The following is a 13,859-nucleotide window of genomic DNA, read 5'->3' on the forward strand; positions in this document are numbered from 1 at the left end:
CTTCCAAGAGAATTATTTCCCTCAGGGCTTCATACACCGTCTCTACACTTTAGGTCACAGCTGATCTTCAAATGTATAATAAAAATGCTAGTCTCATTAATAATTATCATGAAGCTACCAGGTTGTAAAAATCTCTCAGGGGAGGATATCTGCCATTCTTACCTGGTCTGGCCTACAATTAACTTTGGACCCACACGAATGGTCAAGCAAAGCCATTCAGTTGTAGGCGGTTCACCACCACCAGCTCAAGGGAAAGCAGGGGTAGGCAATAAATGCCAACCTTTGCTGTTGATTCTCACACCCCAAGATCGAAAGTCAAAAAAGGAGTGAATGTCAAGCAAACTTTGGCACTGAGCCACAGGAGGTAATATTGACACAGACAACCGAAAGCTCAAGCGAAGCAGTAGATGTGAAGGATCAATTTAGTGGAGATGTTAGGCAGAGGAGAGGTATAAGGAGGGAATTCGAGAGCTCAGGTTCTGAAGGCCAACAATGGTGGAGTAATGGAAATCAGGGATCCTTAGACTGTGAAAGGCACTATAAAAATGTAAGTCTTCTGCTTTTTCTTAATGCAGTTGGTCAGTTAGGCAATACATTGTTTTGCATTCATTATGCAATTGTCTTCTGTATAACTTCGCAAAACTCAAAACACAGTGTCCAACATTAGATGTGATTCCGCGATTGGACAACATTTGCTGAATAATCCTCAGTGTGCTAAGAATTACATTGACAACCAATTTAAGACGGTCAGTCGGGTTCACAGTGTGGTACATTTGCATGTACTGGAAGCTACATATATTAATACACGGGGCCCTGTTCTTTGCAGACAGAAAGAACATATATACACATGGCGCCTGTTTCAACTAAACAAAATAAGTAACAGCCATTCGCTGACTCATTCTCCAGGGCAATGCCTTGACCAAACAGGGTCAAGCTGCCTAATTTAAACTTCAAACAATGCTTGGTAGCTGTCAGTCACCGTCACTGGTGCATTCTCCATGGCAACACCTGCACCAATCAGAGTCCACCTGCCAAGCAATCAACCCTCTCTTCACATACAGTATAAATTGTTGTTTTTCCCCTATATTGGTGTTCTTGCAAGTGTCCGGATGACTGCAGGATGAAAGGCTTCAACTTCAGTAATATTCAAGTTCTGTCCTACCAAACAACTATTCCTATATTAATACATTTTTTCTTTATTCTGTCATGGGATGTGGGTATTGCTGCCAAGGCCACATTTGTTACCCATCCCTAATTGCCCTTGAACTGAGTGGCTTGCTAGGTCATTTCAGAGGGCAGTTAAGAGTCAACCACATTGCTGTGGGTCTGGAGTTACATGTAGGCCAGACCAGGTAAGGACAGCAGATTTCCTTCCCTAAAGGGCATTAGTGAACAAGGTGGGTTTTTAACAACAATCAACTCATGGTCACCATTACTGAGACTAGGTTTGTGTCCCAGATTTTTTTTTAACTGAACTCCAATTCCAACAGTCATAAGTAGGATTTAAGCCCTTGTCCCAGAGCATTAGCTGGGTCTTGGATTACGAGACCAGCAACATTATCATTACGCTACTCTTACACACTCTGAAAAACCTTTCATTACAGAGAGAAGTATCCAAGATAGTTCTGTAAAACCAGGCAAAGCTTGATAATCATAAATTATGCTTTGTTCTGAGACAGTGAAAGGTGCTATGTAAATGCAGATCTCCTCTTTGTTAACCATCCATTTATCATTGCTGCCAAAACAAGTACTATGGTGTCATCAGTTTCTGACTATACTGTGCTTTGAGCAACTACAGACACCTGTAGAAATGGAAGTGCTTTGAATAATGCACAACAATGCAGGATTGGTCTGTACAATGCAGGCATCACAGGCTATGCAACCCTGAACCCCAGCAACCTTGCAGTTATAATGCAGCTAGTTTCAAGGTAGCTCCCTCTAGTTTCATCCCGGCTGACTCCTCGTTTAAATTGGTACATTGAACATCAGAACCCCAAGCATTGAGGAACAGGAGTCAGCCATTATGGCCTGACAACTCTGCACAGCTATTTTTATTCGCAATGTCGCCATACCTTTTTAATCCCAATCCCCCAACTTCTTTCCGTGCCCCTTACTTGCCAACTTCAGCCATTGTTGTTCCCAATGTCCCACATCCATTGCATTTATTTATTATCAGTCCATTATGGATGCATCCCATTCAGTCATTATGCTGTCCTCTATATTCACTATTATGGGGTCTGGTGCTAAGGCACATGACCAAAAAAGTTCCAAATTCACCCCTTGGCCTGTGCTGAATTAAGTAATTGCAGCTGAATGTGGAGTGTCAATATCTTATCAATTACATTGTTAAGGTTAAAAGAAACAGGTGACCGGTATTAATTGCCTTTGAGCACATATAAATAGGGGATGTTAGCCATGACGCAGTTGTAGCACTCTTGCCTCTGAGCCATAAGGTTCCAGGTTCAAGTCCCATTCCAGGGCTTCAGCATGATAATCAAAACTGACACAATGCTTAGGAGGCACTGTGCCGATGATTTAACATCTTACCCAAAATACAGCATCTCTGATTCCCTGCTCATGTGTGCAATGATCCTATAAATAGGGGATTCCACTGGTCTGCTGGAGGACTTCCACAGCCAGTGGGGGCTGGGGTGCATCATCACTCCTGGTAATGACGATTTGATTTTATAAGTTTCCTTTCACGTGTTTGTTTTAGTTACTGTGCCCCACCAGGGGCTGTCACCCTCTCTGATTTATTGATGTTTTTGTTTAATTTATTGAATTTTTGTTTTCTCACAAAAGTCTATAAACAGGGGATCCAGACTGCCTGTCTGTATTTCAGTGCCCCTTTAAGGGGCTGTCACCCGCCCCCCACAATTTGGTTAATCTTATTTGGTTAACTTTGTTTAATTGTTGTTTCAAAAGAGTATAAATAGGGGATAGCTGGGACACTGGGTGGAGTGGGAGGAGAGCTGTGAGATTGAACGAGTCAATAAACTCTCTCAATAAATAAAAGCTCTGTGTTTTGGTTTCTGCTTCACAAACTGGCTTAGATCCTGTTAACATGGGGTACGTGCTAAAATTGGCCTCAGTACATCCATGTTAAGAGGCAGTAGGAAACAAGAGGTGAGATTGTCCCTGTTCACCACGGCCCAGATGCCCTTGTATTGGACTGGGTACCAGAGGGAATCAACATGTAGTCTTATTATACTTTGTCAGATGGCCAGGCAGATATAAAACTTAGAAACAGGCCACTCAGCTATTTACTGTATCAACCCTTACCCTCCAATGTTCTTAAATCACATTTACCCTGTCCTATTGCCATTTCCCTTCGCCACATTTTTCTTGGTTCACCTACTCAATCTAATCTCCTGTGTCTACATAGGACATACATTGTCAGTCACTAGGTTTCCAGCAGAATTGGCGGTGGTGGGTACAGAGACTGGCATCACTCAAGGAGCCAGGGAGGGTCACAGTCTTGATGAAATGTGCATGAGTCACAAAACGTTAGTAGCAGGTACAGCAAATAATCAAGAAGGCTAATGGAATGCTATCTGTTATTATGAGAGGAACTGAACATAAAAATAGGGACGTTATGCTTCAGTTATACAGGGCATTGGTGAGACCGCATCTCGAATATTGTGTGCAGTTTTGGCCTCCTTATTTAAGGAAGGATGTAAATGCATTGGAGGTGGTTCAAAGGAGGTTTACTAGATTGATACCTGGAATGAGTGGGTTGTCTTATGAGGATAGGTTGGACAGACTGGGCTTGTTTCCACTGGAGTTTAGAAGAGTGAGGGGTGATTCGATTGAAGTATACAAGACCCTGAACGGCCTTGACAAGGTGGAGGTGGAGAGGATGTTTCCTCTTGTGGGTGAGTCCAGAACTAGGGGGCACTGTTTTAAAATTAGGGGTCACCCTTTTAGGACAGAGATGAGGAGAAATTTTTTCCCTCAGGATTGTGCGACTTTGGAACTCTCTGCCTCAGGAGGCAGGGTCATTAAATATTTTTAAGACAGAGGTGGAACGATTCTTGTTAGGCAAGGGAATCAAAGGTTATCGGGGGTAGATGGGAATGTAGAACTCAAAAACAAACAGATCAGCCATGATCTTACTGAACGGTGGAGCAGAGGGGCCGAATGGCCTTCTTCTGCTCCTATTTTGTATTTCAAAAGCAGCGAGGGGGCTGGGGGAAGAACAGGAATAAAGACACTGGTGCATTGAGGGCTAGTTTTCCCTGCGTTTGACGGGCCTATTAACAACTTCCATCAATTCGCCAAGTTCCCAGAAAAACACAAAGATGTATTAGAATTATTTTCATTTATTTGGAAAAAAATAAATTTGAACATCTCTTCAACAGAAAAGACATATATAAAAACATAATAGATAAACAGATGTACAATTCTCTTATAAATATACACTATATACAAAATAAAATTAGAAAAAGTATATTTCATTTTGTATGCATATCAAAAATTCTTAAATTATAAAATATTAAAATAACATTGGCTTGATTTTGAAACAGAACTGCAATAATCTTCCATGTTTTGTTAATAAAGGGAGTCCTTCATAGTAAAGACAAATACACAATACATTCTCATATTTGACTATATATAGAATAAAGAGAATCAACTGGGAGGCAGCCATTCCATGGAAGAATTCAAATGATGTCCTAGAGCACAGATCCACAAATGGGATTCATTAAAGTCCGAACTGTGAGAATGGACGTCTGCCTTTGACTCTCAGCTCTCCGATCTTTCTAATCATCTTGTCATGTATACTGTGCGTGGCTGGTGTTTCGCTGTTTGGAATAGGCCCCCTGTGACGCTGTAGCTTTTTGTCAGTCATGCAGAGACGAAGGGGTCCAATGCAGAGAGAAGGACACCTGTCGTGAAGCACCACAGCCCGGAGGGGCCTGTGTCACCGTTCGACTCTGCCACTCATATTCAATGCTCAGAGCTGAAGGGGATGGCACACATCGACGGTGTGGGTTGTGTGGAGGATTCTTGATTGCAATTGATTCGAAAGGTCCTGCCTTTTTCTGTCCCACTCAGTCCCACCCCACCCCTCCTGATTTTCAGTCCTCGACATGCAGGTGTTTTAGGAATGACTTCACCATTGAAAATAGTGCAAAGGTTTCCCAGCTTTCAAGAGATGGCAGCAGGCGGTCCTCACTATCAAAAGCCAGGTACAAAAACAGTCCATTTACACGCACACGCACACACACACACACACACACGCACACATGCACATATATATTTATATATATATATATGCATACATATATAAACAATAAAGAGGTTATCCATTCCAAAAATGAGCAGCATGAATAAATATTAAATACAGGAATATAAAACCCCGTAATGTCCAATAGATCTGTAAACATTCAGAGACAAGGGAAACTTGAGCGCTGACATCTGAGGGAGCGGAATTCATACCTGCAAAAAAAGGGGGAGGAGAGGGAAAAACGATTAGACGCTGTGCAACAGTGGCCCGGCCTGGTCTCGGGTCTCGCTCGAGCCTCTCGCCCGTCTCCCGTCACCCTTACCTCCAACTCCGCAGGCGGCCGACACTTACCTCAGTTGCGAATATGCACGGCTCCACACGCTCCGGCATGATGTACATCGGGTGGTACAGTCCCTCCTTCTGAAATGATATTGGGGGTTTACAGGACGACAGGCATTCAGATTTCTCACTGAAAGGGAGAGAGGGAGGGGAGTGGAAAAGGTGCAGGGACATTAGACTCCTACTGCCTGCTACTGCAGAAAATCTTCAACGTTATATAAGCACCGGCAATAATGCTGGAAAGTATGTTAAGCACAAGACTCACTTTACAAGGTTCTTTTTGGAAGCCTGCTCCTCCTTCAGCTCCCCCGCCAGATTGTAATCCAGTTTGTGTTTACAGTTAAATTTGTCAGTCAGGCAATCGCTGCTCAGTTCAGCGTCTTTGTTGGAAACCTTGAAATGTCCCGTGGAGATGATGAAGGCCTCCTTCTCCTTCTGGTAGTCCGACAGGTTGTTGATGGTCTCCAGGTCGTTCCGCACGGCGTTCCGGCAAGCCTGGCTTTTCCGCAGGTGCTTCAGGATCACCACCGCGGTGAACACCACCAGGGTGAGGGTGACGAGGCCCAGAGCGAAGGAGATGGCAAGGGCCACCGGGAAATGGCTGTCCGCATCGGGTGGGCTGGTGGGCATCACACGAAACTCGCAGTTGGGTCCCATGAATCCAGCCAGGCACTCACAGACATGGCCGGTGTAATGCGTATAACAAATACCTTTGTTTTTGCATGGGCTGCTGCCGCAGGCATCCATGCGAATGCTGCAGTTCTTGGCACCATAGCCGAGAGTGCAGCTGCAGCTGAAGGAGTTGACGCCGTCAATACAAGTGCCGCCATTGGCACATGGGTTCTTGGCACAGTCGTCCATGTTGATCCTACATCTTGGGCCAGTGAATCCAGTCCGGCAACGGCAGACGAACCTCCGGCCAATGTCCAAGCAGTATCCTTTGAACGGGAAAAAGGTGGATTAGAACAACCAAAAGCACAAAAGCCGATAAGAGTTGGGAATGGGGAAGGATTTGGCCGGGGTGGAAGGCAGGTGAACAATGACCGGTGCCAGTACTTACCATTCGCACACGGGTTGTTGGTGCAGCGGTCAATCTTCTTCTCGCAGTTGGAACCAGTGAAGCCCACGGGGCAACGGCAGCTATAGCCCCCGTGGGCTTTCTCAGTACAGGAGCCACCATTGAAACAAGGAGCATCGGCGCAGGTCATGGCGCTGATCGCACAGTTCTTGCCATAGAATCCTTGGGGACAGGTGCATGTGTAATTGTTCTCCAGGTCCTACAAGATTGCCATAAACAGAGAAAGAGAGCATCATTAACCCGTTCATTGCCAAACGCGGTGTAATTGGGCAGGCTACTTCAATGCAGTTTGTGGAGCTTGAGGAGGCAAAGAGGCAGGAAGTCAATCGATTAATGTTTCACACAACAATGTAAATTGGCCTCTATAGAAACAGTAATCGAGTGAGGTGGGGTGGGTTGGCACTGGCGGGCGTAGTGTGGCACAATACAGAACTGCCTAGAGTCTGGCACCCGTTCTCACTCTCAAGGCTCCATCAAATGGCTCACTGGTAAATGCCAGACCAGCATCGGAGACAGTGCAAGGGAAGAGTTACTGTCTATACAACACGGAGAGAGGAATGGGGGAACGTTACAGGAAGGAATTACCACTTACTTTCATAGGAGGCAAAAGAGAGTGGGAAATCTCCGACATAGCAGCTGGATGCTCAGACACACAGAGGGAAAGCTCGCACTGAGATTCGAAGTTGGACCTGACACACTTGCTCAGCAGCGACAGGTCCCCAATTTCAATCCAAATAGGAAACAAAGGGAATATTTCCCAATCTCAAGACAGGGAACAAGGGCCCTAAACATACACCAGCTACATGCTACACATTACCTGGGACCTTTAATTCCTGTGACCCTTAACTGACCACAAACCCTTAGCTCATAGCATAACCAAACTGGGATCATTAACCCATCCTGTACCCAACCCGGGATCATTAACCCATCCTGTACCCAACCCGGGATCACTAACCCATCCTGTACCCGACCCGGGATCATTAACCCATCCTGTACCCAACCCGGGATCACTAACCCATCCTGTACCCGACCCAGGATCATTAACCCATCCTGTACCCTACCCGGGATCACTAACCCATCCTGTACCCAACCCGGGATCTTGCTTTACTTGACCTGCGTTGCTTAACTCATGCTTTTCCTTGGAATGATTTTCTGTTGACACTGGATGCCTACAGAAGGCAAATATCCGATTCCCAGCAGCAACATTCGTCATCTTGACAGCCAAGAAAAGAAAGTCAGCAGGTCTAAAGAAACGTTGGTTAATGAGGGAGCCGCGGGTCAGAAAGTGGCATCACATGAACCATTGAGTAGGCCCCACTTTGAAACAGCGCACTGGTCACTGGGGTTTTCAATGTTAGGTTTCCTCGGGCTGCGCAGGTTCACACAGGGAAGAATGGGCAAGAATGTCTTTTATTTTGTAATTCACAAGATTTTGAAATGAATTAGAGACAAAATAATAAGGTCAGATTGCTGAACTGCTAAACGCATAACTGTTTTGCTGGGCCATGCAGAACAGGATGTGCAAACCCACATCTGGGCTGAATTAATTGGTGTTTCGAGTATGAGCTTTGTGTCAAGCTAACCAATCTCTCTCGTTTGCTGTGGAATCCAAACTTCAAGAAAAACCTAGTTAAAAACAGCTGCGTGAAAAAAAAAACGCCTCATTTCAAAAACAAAAGCTATTCTGAGATTAGTTGAAGGAGTTGAAGTTACACTGAGCCCCAAGGTCTAAATAGGCCCTAACTAGAGTATTGCGTCCGCACATTAGGAAGGATACGAGGGTCCTTGAGAGGGAACAGAGGAGGTTTCTAGAATGGTTCTATGGATGGGCAGGGTGGTCGGGTGGGGTGGGTTTTAGTCACATGACTACGTTGGGAAAACTGGGGTTGTTCTCCTTGGAGTAAAGTAGATTGAGCGGAGGTGTACACAATTGGGAGGTGCACACGATTATGACAGGCTTAGATAAGATAGACAAGCAAAAACTCTTCCTGTTGTTGATGGTACAGGACCAGGGGGCACAGATTTTAAGAGCTTGGGCAAGAGGTCCAGGCGCAGTCTGAGGAAGGACCTCTTGATGCAGCGAGTGGCGGTGACCTGGAACTCGCTGCCCACGAAGGTGGTGGAAGCAGAAACAATCAATGATTCCGGAAGGAAAATGGACGGGCATTTAAAAGAAATAAACATAGGGGATCGGGTGGATTGACCGGATTGCTCTGTGGAGTGCCGGCATAGACTCGATGGGCCGATTGGCCTCCTTCTGCACCGTATATGACTCTTTAGTTTTCCAGGTCAAAAATTTGGGTTTGCCTCTATAATTGGCCTCAGCACCCCTAAAATTGGTTGGGGGGGGTGGGTGGAGACGAGTGCAAAAAACATAATTGACCAGGATTCCTACCCTTATTTGATTCAAAGACCACTGCAGGGAAATGCCCCCAAGTTTGGACATTAAGTGAGGACTATTCAGGCTTGGCTCTGATGCACTATATGGTTGCACAGCCAGTTGACGCTAGAAGGGTCTGGCTGACACATAAAGGATGGTCACTTGGGGGAAATATGGGATGGGGCTGCTCACAACTTAACTCACTCAAGTCCATATACAGGCAAGACCATATCGGTGGCACGGTGGCAAACAGAGTACGGCAGGGACTGTCAACATCACGGTTAAGTTACTGGCTTAATAACTCAGAGGCCTGGATGAACGGTCAGGAGACACAAGAGCTCACACCTCGCCAGGGGAATGTAAGCTCAGTCAATGGCTAGTGCCAACTAATGAACTAAAACCAACCTGGTGCCATCCTTACCCAATCTGGCCTATGTGTGACTCTTAACCTGCCCTCCAAAGTGACCAAGCAGGGCAGCCAGTTCCATCAAACTGCTACAAAAAAAATATAAGACTGAAACGGTGTGGACCAGCCATTGGCCAAAGCATCGGATCCAGATGTGACCACGGCACACCTGGCCCAGCCGACCTTCAGAGGTCCTCCTCACTCATCTAGAACAGAATCTCAGAGAGCGGCTCTGGTTTACAAGGGGGCCTTTCTGTCTGTCGGGTCTGTGCTGACTCTCTGCAGGAGAAGCTCAGCTAGTTCCACTCGCCTGCCTTTTCATGACAATCCTGCACACTTTTCTACTAAGATAATAATCCAATTCCCCGTTTGTGAGCCATGATTGAATCTGCCTCCACCACATTCTCAGGCAGGTGTAATCCAGACCCTAACCACGCACTGCATAATGAAGATTTCCTCAAGCCACTGTTGGCTCTTTCGCCATTCACCTCTTCCTCTTCCACCATGGGAACAGTTTCTCCCTATCTACTACAAGGTGCACCTCCCTGGAGGCACCTACTACATGGAAAGGTCCAGACCCCTCATGATTTTGAACACCTCTATCAAATCTCATCTCAACCTTCTCTTCTCCAAGGAGAATAACTCCAGCTTCTCAAATCTTTCCACATAACTGAAGTCCCTCATCATTGGAATTGGTCTTGGAAATTGTTTCTGCACACTCTCTAATGCCTTCATATTCTTCCTAATGTTTCTTCGTAACCTCCTCACTTTTGCACTCAACTTCTCTAGTTATAGAGGCCAGGATCCTCGATGGATTATTAATCACTTTCTCAACTTGCCCTGCCACCTTCAATGATTTGTACACAACTATCCCGAGGTCCCTCTGCTCCTGCACCCCCTCTAGAATTGTATCCTTTATATTATATGGGCCTCTCCTCATTCTTCCTAACAAAATGGATCACTTCACATTTCTCTGTTTAAATTTTCTCTGCCACGTGTCAAAACTTCTGGCTGTTCAGTCTGTTTATGTCACCTTGAAGTTTGTCACCAACCTCCTCATAGTTCACAATATTTCCAAGTTTTGTGTCATTAGTAAATTCTGAAATTGTGCACAGCCAAGTCAAGGTCGTTCATATAGATCTACTATAACATAATACCATGTACGGGATATTGGGAGAGCTGTCCCACAGACTAGTCAAGCAACAGCCTGACATTGTCATCCTCACGGAATCATACCTTACAGGTAATGTCCCAGACACCACCATCACCATCCCTGGGTATGTCCTGCCCCACCAGAGGTGACAACATGGTGCTAGCCAATTGAGGGGAGTGGCCCCAGGTGCCCTCAACACTGACTCCAGAGTCATGACATCAGATCAAACATCGGCGAGGAAACCTCCCGCCGATTACCCTGACCTCACGCTCCCCAAATGAATCAGTGCTCCTCCATGTTAAACACCACTGGGAGGAAGCACTGAGGGTGGCATAGACAGAGAAAATACTCTGGGTGGAGGCTTCAATGTCCATCACTACAAGTGGCTTGGTGGCATAGTTACTGATGGCGCTGGCAGACTGGGTTTGCAGCAGTGTGGTGAGAATGCCAACATGAGGGATAAACCCATTCGTCCTCACTAATCCGCCTACTGTGGATACATCTGTCCGTGACTGTATTGGCAGGAGTCACCAGCACACAGTCCTTATGGAGACAAAGTCCCACCTACACTCTGAGGACCCCCTACATTGTGTTGTGAGCTAACTGCGAGAGATTGAGAACAGAGCTAACATCTCAAAACTGGGCACCCATGAGGTGCTGTGGGCCATCAGCAGCTGTAGCTGTGCTCAACCATGAACTGTAACCTCATGGCCCGGCATATCCCCCAACTCTACCATTACCATCAAGCCGGGGGATCAATCCTGGTTCAATAAGGAGCATGGAAAAGCATGCCAAGAGCAGCACCCAGGCATACCTACAGCTGAGGTGTCAACCTGGTGAAGCTACAACACTGGACTACATGCATGCCAAATAGCAGAAGCAGCAAGCGATAGACAGAGCTGAGCGGACCCACAAAGGATCAGGTCAGCACTAAGCAGTCCTGCCACATTCAAGGGGCGCAGAGCCTCACGGGTGAGTAAAAGAGACAAGCTAAATCACACGCAAACATCTTCAGCCAGAAATGCCAAGTGGATGATCCATCTCAACCTCCTCCTGAGGTCCCCCATCATCATGGGAGCCAATCTTCAGCCAATTTTATTCGTTCCACACAACATCAAGAAACACATGGAGCTGCAGGCAGTCCAGCAGAGGCACTGAAGGCTCAGGCCCCGAACCAAAATGTCCCAGTACAGCTACAGCACCGGCATCCAGCCGGCAAGGTGGAAAATTGCCCAGGTATATCCTGTTCACAATACACAGGGAAAATCCAACCCGGCCGGTTTACTGCCCCAACAGCCTCCTCTTGACCATCACAAAAGTGACGGAAGGTGTAACCAACAAGTGCTATCAATCAGCACGAGCTTAGCAATTAAGGCCCGCCCGGTGTGAAACGTGAACAGCAATGCTCAGCACCGCCTGTGTGGGTGGGCGAGCGCACACACAGAGCTGCCTGTGCGGGTGGGCGAGCGCACACACAGCGTTGCCTGTGCGGGTGGGCGAGCGCACACACAGCGTTGCCTGTGCGGGTGGGCGAGCGCGCACACAGAGCTGCCTGTGCGGGTGGGCGAGCGCACACACAGCGTTGCCTGTGCGGGTGGGCGAGCGCACACACAGAGCTGCCTGTGCGGGTGGGCGAGCACACACACAGAGCTGCCTGTGCGGGTGGGCGAGCGCACACACGGAGCTGCGTGTGCGGGTGGGTGAGCGCACACACAGAGCTGCCTGTGCGGGTGGGCGAGCGCACACACGGAGCTGCGTGTGCGGGTGGGCGAGCGCACACACAGAGCTGCCTGTGCGGATGGGCGAGCGCACACACAGAGCTGCCTGTGCGGGTGGGCGAGCGCACAAACAGCGTTGCCTGTGCGGGTGGGCGAGCGCACACACAGAGCTGCCTGTGCGGGTGGGCGAACGCACACACGGAGCTGCCTGTGCGGGTGGGCGAGCGCACACACAGAGCTGCCTGTGCGGGTGGGCGAGCGCACACACGGAGCTGCCTGTGCGGGTGGGCGAGCGCACACACAGAGCTGCCTGTGCGGGTGGGCGAGCGCACACACAGCGTTGCCTGTGCGGATGGGCGAGCGCACACACAGAGCTGCCTGTGCGGGTGGGCGAGCGCACACACGGAGCTGCGTGTGCGGGTGGGTGAGCGCACACACAGAGCTGCCTGTGCGGGTGGGCGAGCGCACACACGGAGCTGCGTGTGCGGGTGGGCGAGCGCACACACAGAGCTGCCTGTGCGGATGGGCGAGCGCACACACAGAGCTGCCTGTGCGGGTGGGTGAGCGCACACACAGAGCTGCCTGTGCGGGTGGGCGAGCGCACACACAGCATTGCCTGTGCAAGTGGGCGAGCGCACACACAGTGCTGCCTGTGCGGGTGGGCGAGCACACACACAGTGCTGCCTGTGCGGGTGGGCGAGCGCACACACAGAGCTGCCTGTGAGGTTTCCTAAAAAATCCAAAGGCCGCTTGGGCCTTTTCGTAAGGTTGGACGGGCTGTGAAAAATTTAACTTAATTGTTTCTTTAATGACCTTAACGGGCCTTTTAATTGTCGGCGGGTGCACTGCTGGCTCTAGCGTGTGCCCACCGACCGAACTATCACGTAACTGCGCGTTGACGTTGGGACGCTCGCCCAGCTTCAACACGTCTCATTTCACGCTCGAGTGGGTTGGGCGTGCACCCGCCTACCCAGCTAAAGATTTTGCCCTGTGTATAGCAAGACCCGGACAATATCCAGGCTTGGGCTGACAAGTAGCAAGTAACATTCACGCCACACAAGTGCCAGGCAATGACCATCTCCAACAAGATACAGTCTTAACCACCTCACCTCGACATTCAATGGTGTTTCCATGATCAAATTCGCCACCATCAACATCCTGGGGGTTACCATTGACCAGAAACTTAACTGAGCCAGCCATATAAGTACTGTAGCTACAATAGCAGTTCAGAGGCTGGGAATCCTGCAGTGAGTAACTCACCTCCTGACTCCCCAAAGCCTGTTCAGAAGTCAAGAGTGTGATGGAATTGCCTGGATGAGTGCAGTTCCAACAACACTCAAGAGGCTCGACACCATCCAGGACAAAGCAGCCCACTTGATTGGCACCCCATCCACCGCCTTAAATATCCACTCCCTCCATAACCAATGCACAGTAGCAGCAGTGTGTACCATCTACAAGATGCACTGCAGAAACTTACCAAGGCTCCTTAGGCAGCACCTTCCAAACCCACGATATCTAACACCTAGAAGGACAAGGACAGCAGATACATGGAACACCT

At 48.1% G+C, this 13,859-nt stretch overlaps 1 protein-coding gene across 1 annotated transcript in view; it reads right to left on the reverse strand.

Annotated features, from left to right (window-relative positions):
• Positions 1-4,312: 4,312 nt before the first annotated feature.
• Positions 4,313-13,859, reverse strand: part of dlc (deltaC) — a 70,037-nt gene continuing 60,490 nt past the window's right edge. Inside the window, exons 7-10 of the mRNA XM_078533096.1 lie at positions 6,627-6,843; positions 5,832-6,504; positions 5,579-5,696; positions 4,313-5,439 (exon numbers count right to left, since the gene is read on the reverse strand). Coding sequence (XP_078389222.1) covers positions 5,434-5,439; positions 5,579-5,696; positions 5,832-6,504; positions 6,627-6,843 — 1,014 coding nt within the window. The 3' untranslated portion in view covers positions 4,313-5,433. The remainder of the gene's footprint in view (positions 5,440-5,578; positions 5,697-5,831; positions 6,505-6,626; positions 6,844-13,859) is intronic.

Source organism: Cetorhinus maximus, chromosome 32 (genome assembly GCF_964194155.1).
Source record: "Cetorhinus maximus chromosome 32, sCetMax3.hap1.1, whole genome shotgun sequence".
NCBI classification, from domain to species: domain Eukaryota; kingdom Metazoa; phylum Chordata; class Chondrichthyes; order Lamniformes; family Cetorhinidae; genus Cetorhinus; species Cetorhinus maximus.